Raw genomic sequence first — 25,448 nt, 5'->3', positions numbered from 1 at the left:
GTTTCAAGTAACCACAGCTCCATGAACCAAGTGGCGCATTCAGTTGACTACACTTTTTTTAGACCATTGCACCAGCGCAAAAGATTCAGGGCTGACCCAAATTCATAGCGGGCTAAAGCCCTGAAAGCCAGGTCCTGGTGACGTCCATGATGGACAGTAATGTCTGACCACAACATATTGGTCTCAGGCACATTCATTTGGGACTTTTTAATGTCAAGGTGTATGCAAAGGTGGAGTAAAAATATACATTTATTGTGAAGTGCATCATTTTTATGAAATACCCTTGAAATACTGTGAAATAGGCTGTTAACTTTATTTTATACTTGACTTGACAAATCCATTCTACAAGATAATCCAAATGTAGCCTACAATATAAATCACAAGACAATGTAAAACAATTAAAATGACAAACAACAAACACCTCGGTATGAATTTCAGTTAGATTTATTGTCAGTGTGCCGATATTGGATGGACATTAATTCCTCGGATGACAGCTTGACAGCTGAATTCCGGTTTAGCGGTACTTCTCGGCCAGGGCCAGAGCCAGTTGCTGCAGGAACTTGTCCACGGACAGGTGGATCTCGGGGGTAAATTCCGCAGGGAAGTAGGCGGCAATGACCACAATTAGGTTGTGAGCCAGGATCTGCAAAGCAAAAGGGAAATAGATTATTTCACATTCACACAGGTAAAAACTAAAAATTTTGTTGTGTTATTTTATTTTTTAAATGATCTTACCTTGAAGTTAGTGGGGTCCACCCTCAGCTTGGTGGCGTGCAGTTCACTGAGCTTGGTCAAGAAACCAAAGAGATCGTCCATGTGGCCAACACAGTCATCGATCTGATTCATGATGGTGATGCCGTGCTTCTTCACTGGAGCGGAACCGGGGGCCACGGAAGCCCAGTGGGAGAAGTATGCCTTGGTCTGGGGGTAGACTACGAGCATCCTGTCGTGGACATTAGAAATCAGGTGAGACAAAATTAATCTTAAATAATCATTCGTTCGGGGCTCCTGCCCTTATTTTCGCCGACATACACTCTTAGAAAAAGGGGTTCCAAAAGGGTTCTTCGGCTGTCCCATAGGATAACCCTTTTGGTGCCAGTTAGAGCCTTTTTTGGTTCCGAGTATAACCCTTTTGTGTTTCAGGTAGGACCCTCTGGGAAAAGGGGTCCACATGGAACCCAAAGGGGTTCTACCTGGAAACAAAAGGGTTGTCGACTTGGAACCAAGAAGCGTTCTTCAAAGGGTCTTATGGGGACAACTGAACAACCCTTTTAGGTTCCAGATAGCACCTTTTTTTTCTAAGAGTGTAGGCTACGCATTTATAGCTTCCAAATTGACTGAGGAGTTGTGTTAGTAATTTGAATACATGTACCTAGTCTAGAATTGATCATACATCGTTATGTAATTACCTGGAAAGAGCCTGGTCTCCAATCTCATCGGATTTAGGGAGGATCTTGCCCCAGATGGCCTTCACGTTAGCTTTGTCCTTGGCTGAGAGACTCATAGCTGCGTCTTGTCCGTTTATCCACTTAGATGAAGATGCTGAGAAAAGAAGCGTGTGAGCGTAGACTTCTCAGAGGCTGTTTTTATCGAGGCATGAAAGAAGGCACACCCCGATATTATCTCTGCTCCGCCTCTGATTGGGAATTTGTCCAAGACATGATTCATGTTTTTTATACGTTATAATTATGCAACCGAGCCAATTCGTGTAATGCCCAACATATGACCTTAGCACATAATACTTTCGTTTGTAAAAATGTTGCCATAACAATTCATGCATTTATTTCATATAGATTGAATAACAAATGGTTTTTGAAACACTTTATACCTCAATATTTTCTTTACAATTAAAGTTTAGTCTAATATTAAGGTGTAATATTAAGGTCTATTAAGGTCTAATATAGCACTCATTGGTGAGTGAGTATAAGCTATGTGATTCTGTAACCTACAAAAGGTTCGATGGAAAAATCGATGGAAAGGTTTCGTTCTGGTAGCAAAACGTTGCCTAGGCCTATCACAAAACATGATAATAACATGTAGGCTACATGCATTTGATTTCAGAAGAATTCAACAAAAAGCTTTATAGTTTCATTGAACGAAATCGTCTCATATTGAAATTGAGTAGTGTCCAGTTAGAACGTATCAATTCCCCGGATGAAAGCCTATAAAACGACTTGTCACCAACTGACATTTAGAATAATCATTCAAAAAGACCAGATAAATGGAACTTTCAAATGGGTGGGGCCGTCTGAATATGAAGATAAAACACATTTTGAGTCATGCTTTTCTTTAATAGTTCACTCCCAATCTACGGTTTTCCCTAAATAAACACTTACATCAATAATTAGCATTCTATAAATATAATATTACAATTCAATGCCAATAGTACAACGATCAACTAAAATAACATTTATCGCTAAAGGAACCAAAATCCTTTGACGGTCTATCTATACATTTTACTTCTTGAAATTATGTTTGATTGTATCCTTAAGTATGCATGTGTTATTGAAGGCTCGTCATGACTTGTTCATTTCATCCGTATTAATTAGAATTTGGAAACGCCTAAATGACCAAGCATTATCTTTAAAAGTGGGATGAAGTTGGCTCAATGCCGATATGCGCCACACTCGAGGACCTTGCCCCCCTCAAGACATTCATCCAATCATTTGCTGTGTTCTGTTCAGGGCGGAGATACTGAACATCAATAAATTGGACGTCGCAAGAGACAAAAAGCTCAGGGATCCCTTGTATAACATTTTGCAAGTACCAACGGAAATCAACAAACAAACGTCAACATGGTCGACTGGACAGATGCTGAGCGCAGTGCCATCGTAGGCCTGTGGGGAAAGATCAGCGTGGATGAGATCGGACCCCAGGCCCTGGCCAGGTACATTCTTATAATATTTATGTAGATATCATTAAATAATAACACGATAATAGTCTACGTAGAATATTTAGCACTAAGTGCGTAGTAGGAAATCGCGGTGTTCACCTTTGGTGGGATACAGACTATATTGATTGTGAAGTATAATTTTAATGACAGCCTGTTTTATTTATTTGTAGACTTCTGATCGTGTCTCCATGGACTCAGAGACACTTCAGCACCTTCGGCAACCTGTCCACACCCGCTGCCATCATGGGTAACCCCGCCGTGGCCAAGCACGGAAAGACCGTGATGCACGGACTGGACAGAGCTGTGCAGAACCTGGATGACATCAAGAACACCTATGCTGCACTGAGTGTGATGCACTCCGAGAAACTGCACGTGGATCCCGACAACTTCAGGGTGAGTATAGTATTGCACATTAACAAACTGAAACAAAATACAAAAATAATTCGTCTTATGAATTAAATAGCGTTATGAGCCGATGTAAAGCTTATTCCAATATTACATTCTCCATCTGGTTCCTTCTCCACAGCTCCTTGCCGACTGCATCACTGTGTGCGTGGCCGCCAAGCTCGGTCCCGCCGTTTTCAATGCTGATACTCAGGAAGCATTCCAGAAGTTCCTGGCTGTCGTTGTGTCCGCTCTTGGCAGACAGTACCACTAGAGCATCACTCGACAGCATCAATATGGAAGAGAGATGACACTCCAACTCCAGTCTGTTAGGCTGAAAGCTGTGCCATAGCTACACATATTGAAAATAATAAAATACATTAAAAGCATTTATTGTTTTGAAGTATTGTTTTTTATGGAAAACGCTCTCCTGCAATTGTACTGATGGCACAAGGTTTCTACACTCTATATGTGTAGAATGTGAATGAAAAAAACTGTTTTGATTATGGTTTTCATACACATACTCTGTCCATAATCTAGAGGCCTATGGGATATTCATTGATGAGGTCAGGAAAGAGGATGGCAAAACATGTAATTGAGTTAAGCCGCATACAAACATGTTTTTTTTTGCCCCTTGGGTTCTGCCAAAGAGTTAACGCACCAATTTGTAAGTCGCTCTGGATAAGAGCGTCTGCTAAATGACTTAAATGTAAATGTAAATGAGTTATATTAGAAGTGCCCAATCCAAGAAGGCTCAAGGTCATTGGCCACAGATAGAGCGATATCAAATCACGTTATATATACAGTAGCTTTGATTGGACTGATCATCAGTCATCCGTTGTCATCAAGTTGACATTCTACTGACACATCCTTTGTAATCATTGTCATATTAAGATAAACAATGAAGAGAAATGATAGAAAAATGCATCGGTGCTCATCGGCCATTGTACACAAAGATTACTTAACAAGTTGGAAATCGCAAATTCTACAATGAGTCGTTTGAAAGGAATAAGTGGATAACTGCAAGCGTTGCAGAGAAACCACTAACGTTCGCCTGCTATTTAGATTGAGTGGCTGTGTTTCCCGAGTTCACACCTTAATCCAGAAAATACCAGACTTTGATAACAAAGTTTGATGACAACATGTGCCAACCAAGGACCGCTGCGCCACCTTCACAAGGTGAGTCCAAACATCTTGTATGCTGCTGCATAAATGATATAATATGCCAGGGAGAAATGTATACTGTAGCTAAGTAATACTAAGTGTATGTTGTGTATTAAGCTGTTAGTAGCCCATGTAGCTCATCCTAATCATTTGGTCTATTTTCTCCAAAGCGGGATTGTAAACACATCGTTCGTGGCCCGATCCGTGCTTGTTTGGCAATTGTTTTTGTACAGCTTTGACAGTGCTACTGATAGTAGTGGTGGTGCTTGGCTTGCACGTGAAAATTCAGCACACACAACATTCTATAATATAATTGTATTATTTGACGTGCCAAATTAAACGCGTATTTTATGCAAATAGTCTTGTTATATGTCGTGTATGTCTTTTTTGACCGGTAAAGACCCAAACGGCTTCAATGTGCCACACCCTAATAATTTGGTCTATTTTCACCTCTTAATTTCGCCTACTGTTCAATCAATCAATCAATCAAATGTGTATAGCCCTTCCTGCATCAGCTGATGTCACAAAGTACTGTACAGACACCCAGCCTAAAACCCCAAACAGCAAGCACGGTGGCTAGGAAAAACTCCCTAGAAAGGCCGGAACCTAGGAAGAAACCAAGAGAGGAACCAGGCTATGAGGGGTGGACAGTCCTCTTCTGTTCTAACTTGGTGGTGCACAAACAACCTATAACCTGTTTTAGAGAAATGTAATAATCTAATATTGTAAGAGCTTTCATTGTCTGTTTATATGCCCCGTTTATTTATCCTACGGTTCTGACGTGTACAGCGAGTACACTGTTAGAACGGCCCATGTTCTGAATTCTGTCGCTGTGTATTTTCAAAAGTGCTGAACAAATAGTTGACAAATATATTGACTACGTCAGTCGTCGCTTGCTCATTAATGTCTTAATCGAAATGACGGATTGCCTTTTTATCCGTTTCCTTCCCTTTACGGCTTAGTTTGTACATCTCAATTGTCAGTAGAAACGACATTTGTTTTTTGTTTTTATATGTAGTGGCTTTCCTGGCATGCAATCCCACTTTTTTAGTTTTTCCCCACCAAGATTTACACGCTAAAATCGCCACTAACACAATCCATATAAAAAAGATGATTTGTGAGTTTTACTTAATAGGCGCATTGATTGATGCGGCATCTTTTTTGGCAACTGATGCAGGACTATTCAAACAAATCCGATGATGGTGAGTCACATACAAAATAGTGTTCCAAGGATTATTGCATCAATTCACGTAGTCCCATCAAACAAAGTTTGCGGTGCAAAACTGCATATGAATTTAAATACTTTCATGTGTAATCTTTTCCCCCATATGTTAGGCTACGTCTGCGCCTAACCTGCGGGTAAAACCAAGCCTGCGCGTTAAAACGATCAGGAACAAGGGCGTGCAACAAAAACCCGAGAGACTATCCTACTAGTAGGCCTACGAGACTAAATCTCCACAAATGTATAAAAAAAGACATGTTTGTACGAAATAGTAAAACCATTTAACTTACAGACATGTAGGTTCAGAGATGCGCAAGGATACTTTATTATTACAAAATAATCCTAATTACTAATGTATCAAAATAAAGTACAAAATGCCGCCGTGCCGAAAGGTGTTTTGGTTGAAAGAAAGTCGAGGCACGGAACTTCCAGAATGAGAGTGAGTGTGTGTGGTATATACAGAAAAACACGTGTTCGTTTTTCAAAGTCGATTTCACTTCCAAATGAACTGCATTGAAAATACAAAATAGCCTATTCTATGGAGTATCTTGTTTTGTTTTGAAAAGTTATTAAAATATTGTACATTCATGTAGGTCTAAAATACATATTTGTTCGTCTCTGAATAGGTTTTCATTGTGCCTCTACCGTCTTCATATAGTCCATTCAGTTTACCAACCCATCTGTAACCACTCCAGATTCATCAAATATTAAATGAGGTCAGCAAAATGCATGTTACACGTATTAGATAGTGAACTAGTGGATGGTGCGCCTAAAGCACTATTTAGTACTTAATCCCTTCCTTTCTTCATGCAATGTATTCAATCTAGATGTGATAGTGATGAAATTCAAATATCACTTTGTGATGGTGAACTGTGGTGGAATAAGGACACAACAGAGGACGTAACTTCATTCATTGCCTGTTTATTTTGTGATAACAACAGAGCAGAAACAGGAGTCCAAGTTTGGACTTTCATGATGGTCTTATCTGTATTTGTCAGCCAGGGCAGCGGACAAAGCTGCAAGGAATTTATCCACAGCAATGTGCACTTCGGGAGTGAAATCCGCAGGGAAGTGAATAGCCAGGGTCACAAGGATGTTGTGGGACAGAATCTGAAAAGTAGATTTTAAAAGTTAATATTGAAGGATTAAGCCATAGCAACAGACAGAGTTGATGTCGAGAGTGATCAATATACAAACAATAGGTTATCTGGGGGCCACCTTGAAGTTTCCAGGGTCAACGCGCAGCGTGAAGGCGTGCAGATCGCTGAGAGCACTCATTCCCCCCACGAGGTTGTCCATCAGTCCGACTGCTTCACCAATTGCACCCATGATGACGCCTCCATGCTTCTTGACTGGGTTTGAGCCGGGGCTCAGGTCAGCCCATTCGGAGAAGTAGGTCTTAGTCTGGGGGTAGGCAGTCAGCATCCTACAAAGCAAGGTACAGAATATTTCGTATTATAGGCGTTTGTATTAGATGCTGAACTTCTAAGCTTTATGCATATCATATTTCTCCCATTGTCTGCCTACAATGTAATGAAAGTAGTTGCCTTATTGTATGACAAAATGCTTATTCGGGGTAGGCACATAGGCCGCTGTCAGCGGGTTAAACACAACCATTCTCATCATTCATTCATTAAGAAGGCTTACCTTCCCAAAGCCTCAGCGCCGACGACATCTGCCTTTCCTTTAATCTTGCTCCAGAAGGCCTTGACCGCAGATTTGTCCTTTGCTGTCAGACTCATTTTGCTCCTTTTTGATTGACCTGTATTAAATCTACGAGGAATTAACTGAAGATGACTGCCTATACAACTAGGTCCCTTTATATTACAGTAGAGCGGCAGACACGCCCAGCTACTGTTGGACACCCCCCCTACTCTGCAACCATCTTGATCAAAATCCAATAGTAAGATCCGTTATCTTGCCTTTTATCAAATATTAAGTTAGCGTTTTTATACTGAACATTTCAATAAGATGTCAGAGGTCTATGTTTCTAATAATATCCATCGTTCACTTTGTTCCTTTTTGTGCAATGCATATTAAATTGTAGGCCAACCAGATGCAACAATTGTACAGCTTGATAAAGATGTATTTTTGTTGCATAAAACGTATTATTTCAGTGTAATCAAGCGTATATTTCCAATAGGTTCATTCTAAAGTTGCAGCTGTTTTTGCCAAAATAACTATAAATTAAATATTTGGTTATTTGGCAAAATTTCATTTTATATCCTAAATAACGTTAAATAATTATTTTGGCGTTTATGAAACATTAAGTTTGAATTTCCATATTAAACCCTTCAATAAGATGTCATAGGACTATGTTTCTAATAATGTCCATCATTAGGCCTAATGAACTTTATTTTTGTAGCCTACAATTTAATCTTCTGAATGTACTGTATCTGAAAAGTACTGAATGCATTTCAATCAATTGCACCAGATGAAACAGATGTCAACAATTTGACCATTTTTTTTATAAAGATAATTATTACTATTATTATTTCCTTTTTTCGTTGCATAAAAGGAAATCTTTCAGAGTAGTCTAATCGAGCATATATTTCCAATAAATTAATTCAAAAGATAAAGCTTCTTTTGCCAAAATAGCCAAATGTTTCATTAATAGTTGATTGGCTATTTGAAATTCAACAGGCCTAGATTTTGACGCAAACATTTTGTTCTATCCTACATTATGTCAAATAAGTAAACGTAGGCTATATATTTGATTGGAAAGTTCTTTAATATATATTACATTTGTAAATTATATTGTAAAAATCAGATCCACCTTCAAAGACCTGCGTTCAATTGGAAAATATTTATTCAAAGTGACGTGTTTCACAATTGTATTTCTTATTTAACCTTTATTTAACTAGGCAAGTCAGTTAAAGAACAGATTCGTATTTACAGTGACGGCCTGCATCTATGATATGACTACTCTGGGATTGGAAGTTGGATATGATTCCCAATTATAAGGTTGATTGGATTTCGAATGATGATTGAAAAGAAAAAGTCAGAGGAAGTCAGAGGTCATGCGAGGACATGGGTACACACCTATCTGCAAATAATACAGGACATTCCTGCTTATCATTTTTAATGTCTTGAAATAAATAACTTATAAAGGCGGGTCCGTTCTGAATACCCCGATAAAAAAAAGGAAGGCATCATTTTGTCGTAGATAAGAAACTGTGCCAAATAGTAGGCCGGAATTGGCTGGAATTATCACATTTTCCAAATTCATATTTTTTTCTTCATTTGCATAGCCTTATACACTGCAATGAAGGACATGTCATCTTCGGAAGAGTTTTGCCATAACCTTGCTTTTATTCTTGCATCAGTTGGATAAATTAAAACTGTTTTAGATAGTGATCATGCGAATTTTGAAACGTTGGTAATCTAGATAAATAGGCCTATATATATTTGTACATATGCTTCCAGCTTTTAGGATCTAACCTACAGACTTGATTCTTTAACAACTAATAAATTAACATTTACTGTTTAACAGATACATGATTAGAATTGATGTCATCAAGTTCGAGAGCTGAAGCGCTCACTTTGCCAATACTGATCTTTACCAGAGCCAATCATATGCGCCCCCTCCAGTGGGCGGAGTGCACTCATAAATATAAATAGCAGACACAAAGTGTCTCCCTACACAAGACATTCATTTGTTTAATCTAGTTGCAAAACCGGAGATCAAACACTGACAACATGGCTGACTGGACAGACGCCGAGAAGAGCACCATCAGTGCTGTCTGGGGCAAAGTAGATATCAATGAGGTCGGACCACTGGCTCTGGGAAGGTAGGTTATGGCTTCAGCCTCATTCAAATATATCATCTAACATAGTTTATAGTGGAGATCATGAGTAATTATAACAATATTATACGTGTCCTGTTATCTTATTAATATTGAGTTGATATTAAGTTTGAATGGAGCATATTAGAGTATTAACTAGGCATATAATTTAAATACATTTGAAAATAATCCACATACTTCGGTGTTCATGCAATGACAGAGTCCTGATCGTCTACCCCTGGACTCAGCGTTATTTCGGCTCTTTCGGAGATGTGTCCACTGCCGCAGCAATCATGGGCAACCCCAAAGTTGCTGCTCACGGCAAGGTCGTGTGTGGAGCTCTGGATAAAGCTGTGAAGAACATGGGCAACATCTTGGCCACATACAAGTCACTGAGCGAGACCCACGCCAACAAACTCTTCGTCGACCCTGACAATTTCAGGGTAGGCCTTCTCTCTTGAGAAATATGCTTATATTTTAGGCTTTACTGGTGTAAACCTACACATAACAATCAGAGCAACACGTATAATTACAAAAAGGTCAAACAAAACCGACAGTCTTATTTAACATCTTCCTTCTTTGTCTTTTGTCTACAGGTGTTGGCTGACGTCCTCACAATTGTCATTGCCGCCAAGTTCGGAGCCGCTTTCACTCCTGAAATCCAGGCAACCTGGCAGAAGTTCATGAAAGTCGTTGTCGCAGCCATGGGCAGTCGGTACTTCTAAATGCACCACAGACAATTGATTATATTCTGATATTCCTGCCTGAGTGAAAATAAAGACATCGAAACAAACTATTGTATTCATTAAAAGCTCTTTTTTTAGAGTGTGTGTGTGTGTGTGTGGGGGGTTCACGATCAAATTCTTATCAATAGAGCACTGATAGAGCAGCTAAAGTGCATGGTTAGATGCTTTTTTTCCCTTCCGCGTCACTTCATTTACAGAAGATCTCTGCTAAACATAGAATCAAGATGTCTAGCATGTGGGTGACTGCGGATAACATCAGAACGAAGCTGACTACAACAACAAGAAATGTTGCCGAAGTATCTGCAGTTTTTACAAACAAGTGAAGGATAAAATTATAGTTCAAATGAAAACCGAGATGGCTGTATTAAAAAACAGCCTACATGCATGGGCTTTTTCAATCATATTTAACTCAATTTCATGTTCAATCAATTTAGTTATTTTGCCTCAATGTTTTCATGATGTGTGACAAGTGCGCAATGATGTGCTCGATCTGTGATTTAGTCCATTATTGCGTAAAGCATAATAAGCCGCCAACAGCCTATTTGCAGACATAGTCAAAGTGATTCCTACACAACCTAGGTTTACCTGTAGTCAAGTCTGTGATTTGGTCAAATAAGCAGTCAAATCTTATTCATTAAATCATTCATGAGCTCGATCATTGTCGATTAAAAATCTGGTTAATTATCACGAAATCAACAATGTTGTAATAGCATTGTTGGTTTTATAGGCCGCTTCTACATAGGCCTATTGGAATACCAACAAGCTCCTGAGATCTGCCAAGCAAACGTAGCCTTCTCTCACTGATAACGACTTGCCTTCACATCTGAAATGTAAACGTGTTGTCATCGTATATCTTGAAGACATCTTACATCATATTTTCATGTTAAACAAGGTTGTTTGAGTATTGATTCTTAAAAATATTCAAAACAATTATACAAAGATGTGTGCTGTAGGCTATGAATCGAGTCTGACCAAGATAGCAAATACGTTTGGTACGCTACAGTCAACTGGGGTGAAAGTTCCCAAGATGGCCCCATTTCACAATAGTTCCATAAATGGTCTTGTCATGCTCTTCTGCGTGAAAGGCTATATGACAACACAGAGTAATGTCTAGCGACAACATACAGTTCATTCGGAAAGTATTCAGACCCCTTGACTTTTTCCACATTTTGTGATAGACATTCTAAAATTGAATACATTGTTTTTCCTCAATCTACACACAGTACCCCATAATGACAAAGCAAAAACAGTTTTTTTGAAATGTTTGCAAATGTATAAAAATAAAAACTGAAATACCTTATTTACATAAGTATTCAGACCCTTTGCTATGAGACTGAGCTCAGGTGCACCCTGTTTCCATTGATCATCCTGTACCTGTGGTAAATTCAATAGATAGGACATGATTTGGAAAGACACACATCTGTCTTATTTCAGCAGCATTTAAGGTCCCCAAGGACAAAGCGGCCTCCATCATTCTTAAAAGGAAGAAGTTTGGAACCACCAAGACTCTTCCTAGACCTGGCTGCCCAGCCAAACTGAGCAATCGTCAGAAAGGTGCCTTGGTCAGGGAGCTGACCAAGAACCCGATGGTCACTTTGACAGAGCTCCAGAGTTCATCTGGGGAGATGGGAGAACCTTCCAGAAGGACAACCACCTCTGCAGCACTCCACCAATCAGGCCTTTATGGTAGAGTGGCCAGACGGAAGCCACTCCTCAGTAAAAGGAACATTACAGCCCGCTTGGAGTTGCCAAGATCAAACAAGATTTTCTGGTCTGATGAAACCAAGATTGAACTCTTTGGCCTGAATGCCAAGCATCACATTGGAAGGAAACCTGGCACCATCCCTACGGTGAAGCATGGTGGTGGCAGCATCATGCTGTGTGGATGTTTTTCAGCGGGAGGGACTGGGATACTAGTCAGGATTGAGGGAAAGATGAAAGGAGGAAAGTACAGAGAGATTCTTGATGAAACCTGCTCCAGAGCACTCATGACCTCAAACTGGGGCGAAGGTTCACCTTCCAACAGGAAAACGACCTTAAGCACACAGCCAAGACAAGCCAAGACACAGCCCGAGTGGTGCAGCAGTCTTGAAGATGCGTCACTACAGACATCCTGGTTTGAATCCAGACTGTATCACAACCGGCCGTGATTGGGAGTCCCATAGGGCGGCACACAATTGGCCCAGTATCGTCCGGTGTAGGCCGTCATTGTTAATAATATATTGTTCTTAACTGACTTGCCTAGTCGAATAAATGTTAAATAAAAAAAATAAAAACGCAGGAGTGGCTTCGGGACAAGTCTCTGATTGTCCTTGAGTGGCCCAGCCAGAGACTTGAACCCGGTCTAATATTTCTGGAGAGACCTGAAAATAGCTGTGCCGCAGCGACGCTCCACATCCAACCTGACAAGCGCTTGAAAGGATCTGTAGAGAAGAATTGGAGAAACTCCCGAAATACAGGTCTGCCAAGCCTGTAGCGACATACGCAAGAAGACTCAAGGCTGTAATCACTGCCAAAGGTGCTTCAACAAAGTACAGAGTAAAGGTTCTGAATACTTATGGAAATGTGATATTTCCATTTTGTTATTAATGTTGTATTTATTAAACATAAAAATAAAACATTGTACAGCATAAAAACATTGAGCATGACATTTAAGACATATCCTCAGACATAGCACATATACACAGCATAGCACATATACACAGCATAGCACATATACACAGCATAGCACATATACACAGCAGACCTCTCCCCTGTAAGACTGTAACAGAGTATCAACAGACCTCTCCCCTGTAAGACTACGTGACAGAGTATCAACAGACCTCTCCCCTGTAAAACTGTGTGACAGAGTATCAACAGACCTCTCCCCTGTAAGACTACGTGACAGAGTATCAACAGACCTCTCCCCTGTAAGACTACGTGACAGAGTATCAACAGACCTCTCCCCTGTAAGACTACGTGACAGAGTATCAACAGACCTCTCCCCTGTAAGACTACGTGACAGAGTATCAACAGACCTCTCCCCTGTAAGACTACGTGACAGAGTATCAACAGACCTCTCCCCTGTAAAACTGTGTGACAGAGTATCAACAGGAGTGAAAGGATAACTTAATTCCCGTTCTATTGTTATCCAATCCAAGCCAGAATCACTTTTGCCCCAATTTAGCCATTTCAAATGATAGACTGTACAACTAAACATCTGGTAAAGCCAAGCCTCCTACATCTCTTGGTGAGCACATCTTCATATTAATCATGTTTTATTTCCTATCCCACAAAAAGTATTTAGTTAATTTGTCATATTGTTTAAAATACTGGTCTGGATTATTAATAGGCAACATTGCAGAGATATAATTCAATTGTGGGATTACAACCATTTTAATCACGTTGATCTTTCCCCATAAAGAAAGTTTAATCTTTTCCCATTTTTCTACATTGGTCTTAATCTTGACTAGTAGTGGATCAAATCAAAATCACTTCCTCCAAATTTGAGCTCAACTTAATACCAAAATATGTCATCCCATCCCATTAGGAACACATTTGAAATGAAATAGGGGTAACTGTTCCAGAGTAACATACGGTATTAATTGGCATTGCTTCCGACTTATTCCAATTAAATTTTGTAGCCTGACATACTAAAATATGCTTCTACTTCCGGCGCCGACAGAGATGGCCACCTCGCATCGCGTTCCTAGGAAACTATGCAGTATTTAGTTTTTTCATGTGTTATTTCTTACATTGTTACCCCACGAAATCTTAGGTTTTATTACATACAGTCGGGAGGAACTATTGGATATAAGAGCAACGTCAACTCACCAACATTACGACCAGGAATATTCTCTTCAATCATAATCACAGTCAAATCAAATCAAATCAAATCCAATTTTATTTGTCACATACACATGGTTAGCAGATGTTAATGCGAGTGTAGCGAAATGCTTGTGCTTCTAGTTCCGACAATGCAGTGATAACCAACAAGTAATCTAACTAACAATTCCAAAACTACTGTCTTATACACAGTGTAAGGGGATAAGGAATATGTACATAAGGATATATGAATGAGTGATGGTACAGAGCAGCATACAGTAGATGGTATCGAGTACAGTATATACATATGAGATGAGTATGTAGACAAAGTAAACAAAGTGGCATAGTTAAAGTGGCTAGTGACATAAGAATGCAGTCGATGATCTAGAGTACAGTATATACATATGCATATGAGATGAATAATGTAGGGTAAGTAACATTATATAAGGTAGCATTGTTTAAAGTGGCTAGTGATATATTTACATCATTTCCCATCAATTCCCATTATTAAAGTGGCTGGAGTTGGGTCAGTGTCAATGACAGTGTGTTGGCAGCAGCCACTCAATGTTAGTGGTGGCTATTTAACAGTCTGATGGCCTTGAGATAGAAGCTGTTTTTCAGTCTCTCGGTCCCAGCTTTGATGCACCTGTACTGACCTCGCCTTCTGGATGATAGCGGGGTGAACAGGCAGTGGTTCGGGTGGTTGATGTCCTTGATGATCTTTATGGCCTTCCTGTAACATCGGGTGGTGTAGGTGTCCTGGAGGGCAGGTAGTTTGCCCCGGTGATGCGTTGTGCAGACCTCACTACCCTCTGGAGAGCCTTACGGTTGAGGGCGGAGCAGTTGCCATACCAGGCGGTGATACAGCCCGCCAGGATGCTCTCGATTGTGCATCTGTAGAAGTTTGTGAGTGCTTTTGGTGACAAGCCGAATTTCTTCAGCCTCCTGAGGTTGAAGAGGCGCTGCTGCGCCTTCTTCACGACACTGTCAGTGTGAGTGGACCAATTCAGTTTGTCTGTGATGTGTATGCCGAGGAACTTAAAACTTGCTACCCTCTCCACTACTGATCCATCGATGTGGATAGGGGTGTTCCCTCTGCTGTTTCCTGAAGTCCACAATCATCTCCTTAGTTTTGTTGACGTTGAGTGTGAGGTTATTTTCCTGACACCACACTCCGAGGGCCCTCACCTCCTCCCTGTAGGCCGTCTCGTCGTTGTTGGTAATCAAGCCTACCACTGTTGTGTCGTCCGCAAACTTGATGATTGAGTTGGAGGCGTGCATGGCCACGCAGTCGTGGGTGAACAGGGAGTACAGGAGAGGGCTCAGAACGCACCCTTGTGGGGCCCCGTGTTGAGGATCAGCGGGGAGGAGATGTTGTTGCCTACCCTCACCACCTGTGGGCGGCCCGTCAGGAAGTCCAGTACCCAGTTGCACAGGGCGGGGTCGAGACCCAGGGTCTCGAGCTTGATGACGAGCTTGGAGGGTACTATGGTATTGAATGCCGAGCTGTAGTCGATGAACAGCATTCTCACATAGGTATTCCTCTTGTCCAGGTGGGTTAGGGCAGTGTGCAGTGTGGTTGAGATTGCATCGTCTGTGGACCTATTTGGGCGGTAAGCAAATTGGAGTGGGTCTAGGGTGTCAGGTAGGGTGGAGGTGATATGGTCCTTGACTAGTCTCTCAAAGCACTTCATGATGACGGAAGTGAGTGCTACGGGGCGGTAGTCGTTTAGCTCAGTTACCTTAGCTTTCTTGGGAACAGGAACAATGGTGGCCCTCTTGAAGCATGTGGGAACAGCAGACTGGTATAGGGATTGATTGAATATGTCCGTAAACACACCGGCCAGCTGGTCTGCGCATGCTCTGAGGGCGCGGCTGGGGATGCCGTCTGGGCCTGCAGCCTTGCGAGGGTTAACACGTTTAAATGTCTTACTCACCTCGGCTGCAGTGAAGGAGAGACCGCATGTTTTCGTTGCAGGCCGTGTCAGTGGCACTGTATTGTCCTCAAAGCGGGCAAAAAAGTGATTTAGTCTGCCTGGGAGCAAGACATCCTGGTCCGTGACTGGGCTGGGTTTCTTCTTGTAGTCCGTGATTGACTGTAGACCCTGCCACATGCCTCTTGTGTCTGAGCCATTGAATTGAGATTCCACTTTGTCTCTGTACTGACGCTTAGCTTGTTTAATAGCCTTGCGGAGGGAATAGCTGCATTGTTTATATTCGGACATATTACCAGACACCTTGCCCTGATTAAAAGCAGTGGTTCGCGCTTTCAGTTTCACGCGAATGCTTGCCATCAATCCACGGTTTCTGGTTTGGGAATGTTTTTATCGTTGCTATGGGAACGACATCTTCGACGCACGTTCTAATGAACTCGCACACCGAATCAGCGTATTCGTCAATATTTCCATCTGACGCAATACGAAACATGTCCCAGTCCACGTGATGGAAGCAGTCTTGGAGTGTGGAGTCAGCTTGGTCTGACCAGCGTTGGACAGACCTCAGCGTGGGAGCCTCTTGTTTTAGTTTCTGCCTGTAGGCAGGGATCAGCAAAATGGAGTCGTGGTCAGCTTTTCCGAAAGGGGGGCGGGGCAGGGCCTTATATGCGTCGCGGAAGTTAGAGTAACAATGATCCAAGGTTTTACCACCCCTGGTTGCGCAATCGATATGCTGGTAAAATTTAGGGAGTCTTGTTTTCAGATTAGCTTTGTTAAAATCCCCAGCTACAATGAATGCAGCCTCCGGATAAATGGTTTCCAGTTTGCAAAGAGTTAAATAAAGTTCGTTCAGAGCCATCGATGTGTCTGCTTGGGGGGATATATACGGCTGTGATTATAATCGAGGAGAATTCTCTTGGAAGATAATGCGGTCTACATTTGATTGTGAGGAATTCTAAATCAGGTGAACAGAAGGATTTGAGTTCCTGTATGTTTCCTTCATCACACCATGTCTCGTTAGTCATGAGGCATACGCCCCGCCACTCTTCTTACCAGAAAGATGTTTGTTTCTGTCGGCGCGATGCGTGGAGAAACCCGTTGGCGGCACCGCCTCGGATAGCGTCTTCCCAGTAAGCCATGTTTCTGTGAAGCAGAGAACGTTGCAGTCTCTGATGTCCCTCTGGAATGCTACCCTTGCTCGGATTTCGTCAACCTTGTTGTCAAGAGACTGGACATTGGCAAGAAGAATGCTGGGGAGTGGTGCGCGATGTGCCCTTTTTCGGAGTCTGACCAGAACACCGCCTCGTTTCCCTCTTTTTCGGAATCGTTTCCTTGGGTCGCTGCATGCGATCCATTCCCGTTGTCCTGTTTGTAAGGCAGAACACCGGATCCGCGTCGCGGAAAACATATTCTTGGTCGTACTGATGGTGAGTTGGCGCTGATCTTATATTCAGTAGTTCTTCTCGACTGTATGTAATGAAACCTAAGATGACCTGGGGTACTAATGTAAGAAATAACACGTAAAAAAACAAAAAACTGCATAGTTTCCTAGGAACGCGAAGCGAGGCGGCCATCTCAGTCGGCGCCGGAAGTGCAATTGTGATTGCGTCGTCATGTATATTCCCCCCAAAGCAGACACATCGACGGCCCTGAAAGAACTTTATTCGACTCTACGTAAACTGGAAACCACATATCCTGAGGCTGCATTTATTGTTGCTAGGGATTTTAACAAGACTAATCAGAAAACAAGGCTCCCTAAATTCTATCAGCATATCGATTGCGCAACCCGGGCTGGCAAAACCCTGGATCATTGTTATTCTAACTTCCGCGACGCATATAAGGCACTCCCCCACCCTCCTTTCGGGAAAAGCTGACCACGACTCCATTTTGTTGCTCCCAGCCTATAGACAGAAACTAAAACAGGAAGCACCCGCACTCAGATCTGTTCAATGCTGGTCCGACCAATCGGATTCCACTCTTCATGATTGCTTCGATCACGTGGACTGGGATATGTTCCGCATAGCGTCGAACAACAACATTGATGAATACGCTGATTCGGTGAGCGTGTTCATTAGCAAGTGCATCGGTGATGTTGTACCCACAGCGTCTATTAAAACATTCCCCAACCAGAAACCGTGGATTGATGGCAGCATTCATGCAAAACTGAAAGCGCAAACCACTGCTTTTAATCAGGGCAAGGTGACCGGAAACATGACCGAATACAAACAGTGTAGCTATTCCCTCCGCAAGGCAATCAAACATGCTAAGCGTCATTATAGAGACGAAGTAGAGTCGCAATTCAACGGCTTAGACATGAGAGGTATGTGGCAGGGTCTACAGTCAATCACGAACTACAAAAGAAAAACGAGCCCAGTCGTGGACCACGATGTCTTGCTCCCAGACAGACTAAACAACTTCTTTGCTCACTTTTGCTCACAATACAGTGCCACTGACACGGCCCGTTACCAAAACCTGCAGGCTCTCCTTCACTGCAGCCAACGTGAGTAAAACATTTAAACGTGTTAACCCTCGCAAGGCTGCAGACCCAGACGGCATCCCTAGCCCCGTCCTCAGAGCATGCGCAGACCAGCTGGCTGGTGTGTTTACTGACATATTCAATCAATCCTTATCCCAGTCTGCTGTTCCCACATGCTTCAAGAGGGCCACCATTGTTCCTGTTCCCAAGAAAGCTACGATAACTGAGCTAAATGACTACCTCCCCGTAGCACTCACTTCCGTCATCATGAAGTGCTTTGAGAGACTAGTCAAGGACCATATAACCTCCACCCTACCTGACACCCTAGACCCACTCCAATTTTCTTACCGCCCAATAGGTCCACAGACGACGCAATCACAATCACACTGCCCTAACCCATCTGGACATGAGGAATACCTATGTAAGAATGCTGTTCATCGACTACAGCTCAGCATTTAACACCATAGTACCCTCCAAACTCGTCATTAAGCTCGAGACCCTGGTTCTTGACCCCGCCCTGGACTTCCTGACATGCCACCCCCAGGTGGTGAGGGTAGGTAACAACATCTCCACCCCACTGATCCTCAACACTGGGGTCCCACAAGGGTGCGTTCTCAGCCCTCTCCTGTACTCCCTGTTCACCCACGACTGCATGGTAATGCACGCCCCCAACTCAATCATCAAGTTTGCAAACGACATTACAGTGGTAGGCTTGATTATCAACAACGACGAGATGGCCTACAGGGCCCTCGGAGTGTGGTGTCAGGAAAATAACCTCACACTCAACGTCAACAAAACAAAGGAGATGATCATGGACTTCAGGAAACAGCAGAGGGAACAGCCCCCTATCCACATCGACGGGACAGTAGTAGAGGGTGGAAAGTTTCATGTTCCTCTGTTGTAAGTTCCTCTTTCTAGAAGCACACGCATTCCGCTACACTCGCATTAACATCTGCTAACCATGTGTATGTGACAAATCAACTTTGATTTGAAATATGATTCAATACAAGTAAGTAACTATGGTACAGACTGAAGAGGATCAGAGACCAGCAGTAGAATATCATCTGCATACATAAGCAGCTTGTGTTCTTTTCCTCCTCGATGTACGTCCCTAATTTCTGGATCTGTTCTTATCATTGTCGCAAGAGGCTCTAAAACTACAGTGGAGAGGGGAGAGCGAGCAACCCTGCCTTGTGCCTTTAGAAAGACAAAAAAAGGAGACATAATTCCATTCATAAATACTGTTGCTTTAGGATTGGAATAGAGGACCCCTATCCAGGTCCCAAAACCAAACTTTTTTTCGGGTTCTTAATCCTACCCCCTAATTTTTCGAACATTCTGTTAAAAATCGCGCAACATTTCAGCGCCCTGCTACTCATGCCAGGAATATAGTATATGCATATGATTCGTATGTGTGGATAGAAAACACTCAGATGTTTATAAAACTGGTTAAATCACGGCTGTGACTATAACAGAACGTGAGTTTCATCGAAAAGCGCAGGAAAACCTGATCACTGAAAATGGAAATAAATATCCTTGCGCTACTTCCAGGAATTGTTCAAAGTGAACCGAATTACATGAGACCGAGGTTTCAGTGCCTACAGCTTCCACACGATGTCTAGAGTCTTGTCATTTGATTCAGCTTTGATTCTTGGTTGAACCGAATCAAGGGAACAGACGACTCCTATAGAATTTACATCGCCTCCTGATGAATTTTATCGCTTATTAACGTGTACTAATACCTAAAGTTGCATTACAAAAGTATTTCGAAGTGTTTTGTGAAAGTTTATCGTCGACTTTTTGAATTTTAAAAAATGACGTTACGTTATGAAACGCTATTTTTTTTTGTTTATCACACAGTCTACATAGAACGATATCTAGGCTATATATGGACCGATTTAATCGAAAAAAAGACCCAATAGTGATTATGGGACATCTAGGAGTGCCAACAAAGAAGATGGTCAAAGGTAATGAATGTTTTATATTTTATTGTGCGGTTTGTGTAGCGCCGAATATGCTAATTATTTTGTTTACGTCCCCTGCGGGTCTTTTGTGGTGTTACATGCTATCAGATAATAGCTTCTCATGCTTTCGCCGAAAAGCATTTTAAAAATCTGACTTGTTGCCTGGATTCACAACGAGTGTAGCTTTAATTCAATACCCTGCACGTGTATTTTAATGAACGTTTGAGTTTTAACTAATACTATTAGCATTTAGCGTAGCGCATTTGCATTTCCAGAGCTCTAGATGGGACGCCTGCGTGCCAGGTAGGAGCAAGAGGTTAAGAGAAAAGCCAAATGCCTTCTCAGCATCTAAGGAGACAGCAGCAGCTTTTTCACGTGATTCTCATGACTCTTCTTCAGACGGGAGATGGCATCATTTACTGTCAAAATCCGTCCCTCTGACCCATCCATCCTCCCTTGTATCGCACCTCTTGTATCTCATCAACTGTTTCCTTCAACTCCGTAGTTGTTGTTTCAGCCCAACCTCACATTCAATTCGCGCATATATGTACATAATGTGTTTCAGCAGATTTCGTGCGTTTTTGTGCATTTTTGTGTGGTTCAATTTGTGCGAAAACACACAAATTTATGTGCTACTTAATTCGTGTGAAACGACACAAATTTAACCAGTAGGCGACACACAAGCCTTTGCAACAACCATAGATGCGATAGCCTGTATTTAATTTATTATTTTTGAATATGAATATTGTAATGACCTGACTAGATCATAAAGGAACAATTGTCCAGACAGAGGGTTGAGTTTACGAATTGACGGTTTATTAACCCAACTTTACACAGGCTACTGTTTGGCCGTAGCCCACGCCAAATAAACGAAAGATACCCCACAAGCCAACCGTGACCTTCTCTTGTGAAGGCCAGACGTAAGAGAGAAAACAAAGGCTAAACCTGGTCTTAACTTCCAATGCTCCATCCCCCTGCCCAACCCCCCTCCACGCCACTCCGCCAACCGCCAGGATGCCCGGGATCAGAACATTCCAGGCATTTCCGTGATTGGCAGATAGCAGGTTGATTGGCATGTCGGACCCCGCGAACACTGGGTACTGGTAAGTACAACACAACCACCTACTAGCCAAACAGATAACACACAGCTGTCTGTGCGGGTCGCTACATTATATTGTAACGACCCTGGGTTTATAAGCATGGAAATTGACCCTAATTGACCCTACATGAGCATGCTTTTGCGGCACAGTCGATAACGCGCCGGATCTCGGGCTAGAAGGTCGAGGGTTCGAGACCTGCTCCCTGCAGTTTCAATATATTGGTGTCAGAAGTGGGATGTTTCATTACAATATATATATTTTGTCTTTATTTAATCCCTATTAAAACATTGTAGTCGTATGCCTATATGTACTGTTTTCGATTTTTCTGAACAGACTTTTCAGCATAGAATTGAATGTAAGCAATGCATGATGGCTAATGGTGTTTTATTCGGTTGTAGTTCCATGTATACTTATGTCATGCAATAAAATGCTAATTAATTACTTAAAAATCATACAATGTGATTTTCTGGATTTTTGTTTTAGATTCCGTCTCTCACAGTTGAAGTGTACCTATGATAAAAAAAAATTACAGACCTCTACATGCTTTGTAAGTAGGAAAACCAGCAAAATCGGCAGTGTATCAAATACTTGTTCTCCCCACTGTATGTGAAGGAATGTGTTAGGATTGGAAGTTATTTCTTTTGAGATGGTATGACCCCCAAGACCAACTGGATGAGGCTATTAAAAAGGCAGAACGCCTTGCTGAGGAGCTCAACCAAGAGAAGGACCCACAAGCCCAACTGGACGAGGCCATTAACGAGGCAAAAAGGCTGGCTGAGGAGCTCAACCCAGAACGGGTAATGTAACAAGTCGTACATTACCGGTAATGTAACCCCTACAGCTCCCATACGTGCATATATATTCTCAACACACCTCCAGCACCACAGCGTTATGATTTATCATTGCTTTTTGTTTGTCAAAGTAGACTCCACGTGGCACAAATGTGAATTTAAACGTAGACTCCGTGATATGACCTGATCACAGGCATCAATGATATTGCCCACTGAGCATGAGGCACAAGGGTGCACTTGTTAGCATCCTTGTGAACTTCTACACATGTTAGCTGTGTGAGTGAGCCAGAACATGGGTCTACTGCAGGTGCCTTTCCTCAGCTGACAAATCACTTCACCTTATGTGAAAATCAAAGTCTTGCTTGTGGTCCACAAGAGACTCTTATTAGTGGGCCAGCCAGGATAACTGAAATGCACTTTTTAGGACAATAATAAGAAAAAGACAAACAAGCCTCCAGGGATTAGGTTCAGATGGAGACAAAGATGAGCGAGGACAGATTGTTCCTCAAACCAGGAAGGCAACTACATCCACTTCTGTTGGTAAGTTTCATCCCGTCTAGGTGTTTCATTTTATTGGTCCCTGATCTGACTTTTTCCTTTCAAACATACTGTATCATAGCATATTAAACGTTTGTTGCCGTGCCATAGGCTGGTCTAGTACCATCTACTCACAGTACATAATACATTACATGCAGGTCTGATCCAACCTTTCCCTGTCTCTAACTGTTGTCTGTCTCTGATGAAAATACACATTTAACAAAAGGAGAATCAGAATTCCAGCAAATGTTTTGAATTAAAAACATTTTTATTACCAATGTTTTCAGCTCCAAGGGCCAGTACATCAAGAGCCAGACTAGTGCAACATTTTGGGCCAGTCACTGAGGAGGAAGAATCAGATATTGATGAGCGATTGAATAGATTAATCTATACAACTCCTTGTTATTCAGTGGCCTTGTAATTAATTTATTATATTTTTATTAAATCTGTAATCGGTAGTTGAAACAATAACAAAGCACACTCCCCTGTTTTGGTTCAAAGCTGAGTGATGGGGTTGGCGAAATGTAACCACTTTCAATTTATATACAGAGCTATGGATGCAATAACTTACCATCAATGTTATTAAAATAATAGTTTTAACCATGTTTTAAGGCTATACAGTGTTTTTTTTACATTTACTTTGTCTGCAAACATTGACTAAAACAAGCTTATAGATGAATTAAACTCATGAGGCATTAATAAGTTATAATCTTCAAGAATCAATGGGTACATATCATTAATATAAGTCCAAAAATGGCTTTATCAACTTCTGAATGCCTCTAAGTCTAACCCTTTCCTTTTTTGCATATCTTATTTTAGAGACAAGGACCAGTGGATTGGAATCCACTCCAGTTTTCAACGTTGATGAAGAAATAGGTATGTTTAAATTGTCTTACTTTCAAAATTGGGGTCATCTTGGTGTTACTGAATTATACTGCACTATATCTTTATTTTGACAGTGGTGCAACATTTTTTAATGTGACTCACGTCTCCAGAATTTCGGATTTGAGATCAAATGTTTGATATGAGGTTACAGTACAGAATGTCACCTTTTATTTCATGGGGCCAGTTGCAAGTTGTATTAGTCGTATGTACAGGATACTGCTGGTAACATCATCCAACGAAATGCTTACTTGCAGGTAGCTTCTCGACAATGCAATTCAAAATGCTGGAGTGTAGAGACAAATTCAACATTTTAGCATCACTGTCCAAGTACTTCTGTAGGGGAGGGCAATAACAACATCCATATACTTCTGTAGGGGAAGGCAATAACAACATCCATATACTTCTGTAGGGGAGGGCAATAACAACATCCATATACTTCTGTAGGGGAAGGCAATAACAACATCCATATACTTCTGTAGGGGAGGGAAATAACAACATCCATATACTTCTGTAGGGGAGGGCAATAACAACATCCCTATACTTCTGTAGGGGAGGGCAATAACAACATCCATATACTTCTGTAGGGGAGGGCAATAACAACATCCTTATACTTCTGTAGGGGAGGGCAATAACAACATCCAAGTACTTCTGTGGGGGAAGGCAATAACAACATCCAAGTACTTCTGTGGGGGAGGGCAATAACAACATCCTTATACTTCTGTAGGGGAGGGCAATAACAACATCCATATACTTCTGTAGGGGAAGGCAATAACAACATCCATATACTTCTGTAGGGGAGGGCAATAACAACATCCAAGTACTTCTGTGGGGGAGGGCAATAACAACATCCATATACTTCTGTAGGGGAGGGCAATAACAACATCCATATACTTCTGTAGGGGAAGGCAATAACAACATCCATATACTTCTGTAGGGGAGGGCAATAACAACATCCAAGTACTTCTGTGGGGGAGGGCAATAACAACATCCATATACTTCTGTAGGGGAGGGCAATAACAACATCCATATACTTCTGTAGGGAAGGCACAACATCCATATACTTCTGTAGGGAGGGCAATAACAACATCCATATACAGTAGCGGAGGGCAATAACAACATCCATATACTTATGTAGGGAAGGCAATAACAACATCCATATACTTCTGTAGGGGAGGGCAATAACAACATCCATATACTTCTTTGGGAGGGCAATAACAACATCCATATACTTCTGTAGGGAGGGCAATAACAACATCCATATACTTCTGTAGGGGAGGGCAATAACAACATCCATATACTTCTGTAGGGGAGGGCAATAACAACATCCATATACTTCTGTAGGGGAGGGCAATAACAACATCCATATACTTCTGTAGGGGAGGGCAATAACAACATCCTTATACTTCTGTAGGGGAGGGCAATAACAACATCCAAGTACTTATGTGGGGGAGGGCAATAACAATATCCTTATACTTCTGTAGGGAGGGCAATAACAACATCCATATACTTCTGTAGGGGAGGCAATAACAACATCCATATACTTCTGTAGGGGAGGGCAATAACAACATCCAAGTACTTCTGTGGGGAGGGCAATAACAACATCCATATACTTCTGTAGGGGAGGGCAATAACAACATCCATATACTTCTGTAGGGGAAGGCAATAACAACATCCATATACTTCTGTAGGGGAGGGCAATAACAACATCCAAGTACTTCTGTAGGGGAAGGCAATAACAACATCCATATACTTCTGTAGGGGAG

The 25,448-nt window shown here is 41.7% G+C and overlaps 4 protein-coding genes across 4 annotated transcripts; 2 read left to right on the top strand and 2 right to left on the bottom strand.

Moving 5' to 3' along the window:
• Nucleotides 1–428: 428 nt before the first annotated feature.
• LOC115104222 (hemoglobin subunit alpha-4) lies at nucleotides 429–1,569 on the bottom strand. The gene is made up of 3 exons (XM_029625513.2): nucleotides 1,410–1,569; nucleotides 736–943; nucleotides 429–643 (listed from the first exon to the last, which is right to left on the bottom strand). The coding sequence occupies exons 1-3, from the start codon at nucleotides 1,502–1,504 to the stop codon at nucleotides 515–517; spliced, it is 432 nt and encodes a 143-aa protein (XP_029481373.1). The 5' UTR covers nucleotides 1,505–1,569; the 3' UTR covers nucleotides 429–514.
• A 1,147-nt stretch (nucleotides 1,570–2,716) lies between these two features.
• Nucleotides 2,717–3,666, top strand: LOC115104220 (hemoglobin subunit beta-like). Its single transcript, XM_029625511.2, has 3 exons — nucleotides 2,717–2,887; nucleotides 3,064–3,286; nucleotides 3,420–3,666. Exons 1-3 carry the CDS (start codon nucleotides 2,796–2,798, stop codon nucleotides 3,549–3,551), a joined length of 447 nt encoding a protein of 148 aa, XP_029481371.1. The 5' UTR covers nucleotides 2,717–2,795; the 3' UTR covers nucleotides 3,552–3,666.
• Nucleotides 3,667–6,568: 2,902 nt separating this feature from the next.
• On the bottom strand, nucleotides 6,569–7,460 carry LOC115104219 (hemoglobin subunit alpha-like). Its single transcript, XM_029625510.2, has 3 exons — nucleotides 7,311–7,460; nucleotides 6,882–7,089; nucleotides 6,569–6,773 (listed from the first exon to the last, which is right to left on the bottom strand). The coding sequence occupies exons 1-3, from the start codon at nucleotides 7,403–7,405 to the stop codon at nucleotides 6,645–6,647; spliced, it is 432 nt and encodes a 143-aa protein (XP_029481370.1). The 5' UTR covers nucleotides 7,406–7,460; the 3' UTR covers nucleotides 6,569–6,644.
• Nucleotides 7,461–9,301: 1,841 nt separating this feature from the next.
• LOC115104218 (hemoglobin subunit beta-1-like) lies at nucleotides 9,302–10,241 on the top strand. Its single transcript, XM_029625508.2, has 3 exons — nucleotides 9,302–9,454; nucleotides 9,669–9,891; nucleotides 10,045–10,241. Exons 1-3 carry the CDS (start codon nucleotides 9,363–9,365, stop codon nucleotides 10,171–10,173), a joined length of 444 nt encoding a protein of 147 aa, XP_029481368.1. The 5' UTR covers nucleotides 9,302–9,362; the 3' UTR covers nucleotides 10,174–10,241.
• The last annotated feature ends 15,207 nt before the right edge of the window (nucleotides 10,242–25,448 follow it).

Source organism: Oncorhynchus nerka, linkage group LG21 (genome assembly GCF_034236695.1).
Source record: "Oncorhynchus nerka isolate Pitt River linkage group LG21, Oner_Uvic_2.0, whole genome shotgun sequence".
Classification (NCBI taxonomy): Eukaryota; Metazoa; Chordata; class Actinopteri; order Salmoniformes; family Salmonidae; genus Oncorhynchus; species Oncorhynchus nerka.
This window is presented reverse-complemented; position numbering and strand designations above follow the sequence as displayed.

Bases quoted from the DNA above. Each gene is read 5' to 3' on its own strand.
- LOC115104220 (XM_029625511.2), top strand. From the start codon at position 2,796: ATGGTCGACTGGACAGATGCTGAGCGCAGTGCCATCGTAGGCCTGTGG. The intron at 2,888-3,063 runs GTACATTCTTAT...ATTTATTTGTAG, and splicing joins GGACCCCAGGCCCTGGCCAG to ACTTCTGATCGTGTCTCCAT. The intron at 3,287-3,419 runs GTGAGTATAGTA...CCTTCTCCACAG, and splicing joins TGGATCCCGACAACTTCAGG to CTCCTTGCCGACTGCATCAC.
- LOC115104219 (XM_029625510.2), bottom strand. From the start codon at position 7,405: ATGAGTCTGACAGCAAAGGACAAATCTGCGGTCAAGGCCTTCTGGAGC. The intron at 7,090-7,310 runs GTAAGCCTTCTT...CTTGCTTTGTAG, and splicing joins GGCGCTGAGGCTTTGGGAAG to GATGCTGACTGCCTACCCCC. The intron at 6,774-6,881 runs GTGGCCCCCAGA...TCTACTTTTCAG, and splicing joins TTGACCCTGGAAACTTCAAG to ATTCTGTCCCACAACATCCT.
- LOC115104222 (XM_029625513.2), bottom strand. From the start codon at position 1,504: ATGAGTCTCTCAGCCAAGGACAAAGCTAACGTGAAGGCCATCTGGGGC. The intron at 944-1,409 runs GTAATTACATAA...TGTCCACGACAG, and splicing joins GGAGACCAGGCTCTTTCCAG to GATGCTCGTAGTCTACCCCC. The intron at 644-735 runs GTAAGATCATTT...TTTGCTTTGCAG, and splicing joins TGGACCCCACTAACTTCAAG to ATCCTGGCTCACAACCTAAT.
- LOC115104218 (XM_029625508.2), top strand. From the start codon at position 9,363: ATGGCTGACTGGACAGACGCCGAGAAGAGCACCATCAGTGCTGTCTGG. The intron at 9,455-9,668 runs GTAGGTTATGGC...ATGCAATGACAG, and splicing joins GGACCACTGGCTCTGGGAAG to AGTCCTGATCGTCTACCCCT. The intron at 9,892-10,044 runs GTAGGCCTTCTC...TTTTGTCTACAG, and splicing joins TCGACCCTGACAATTTCAGG to GTGTTGGCTGACGTCCTCAC.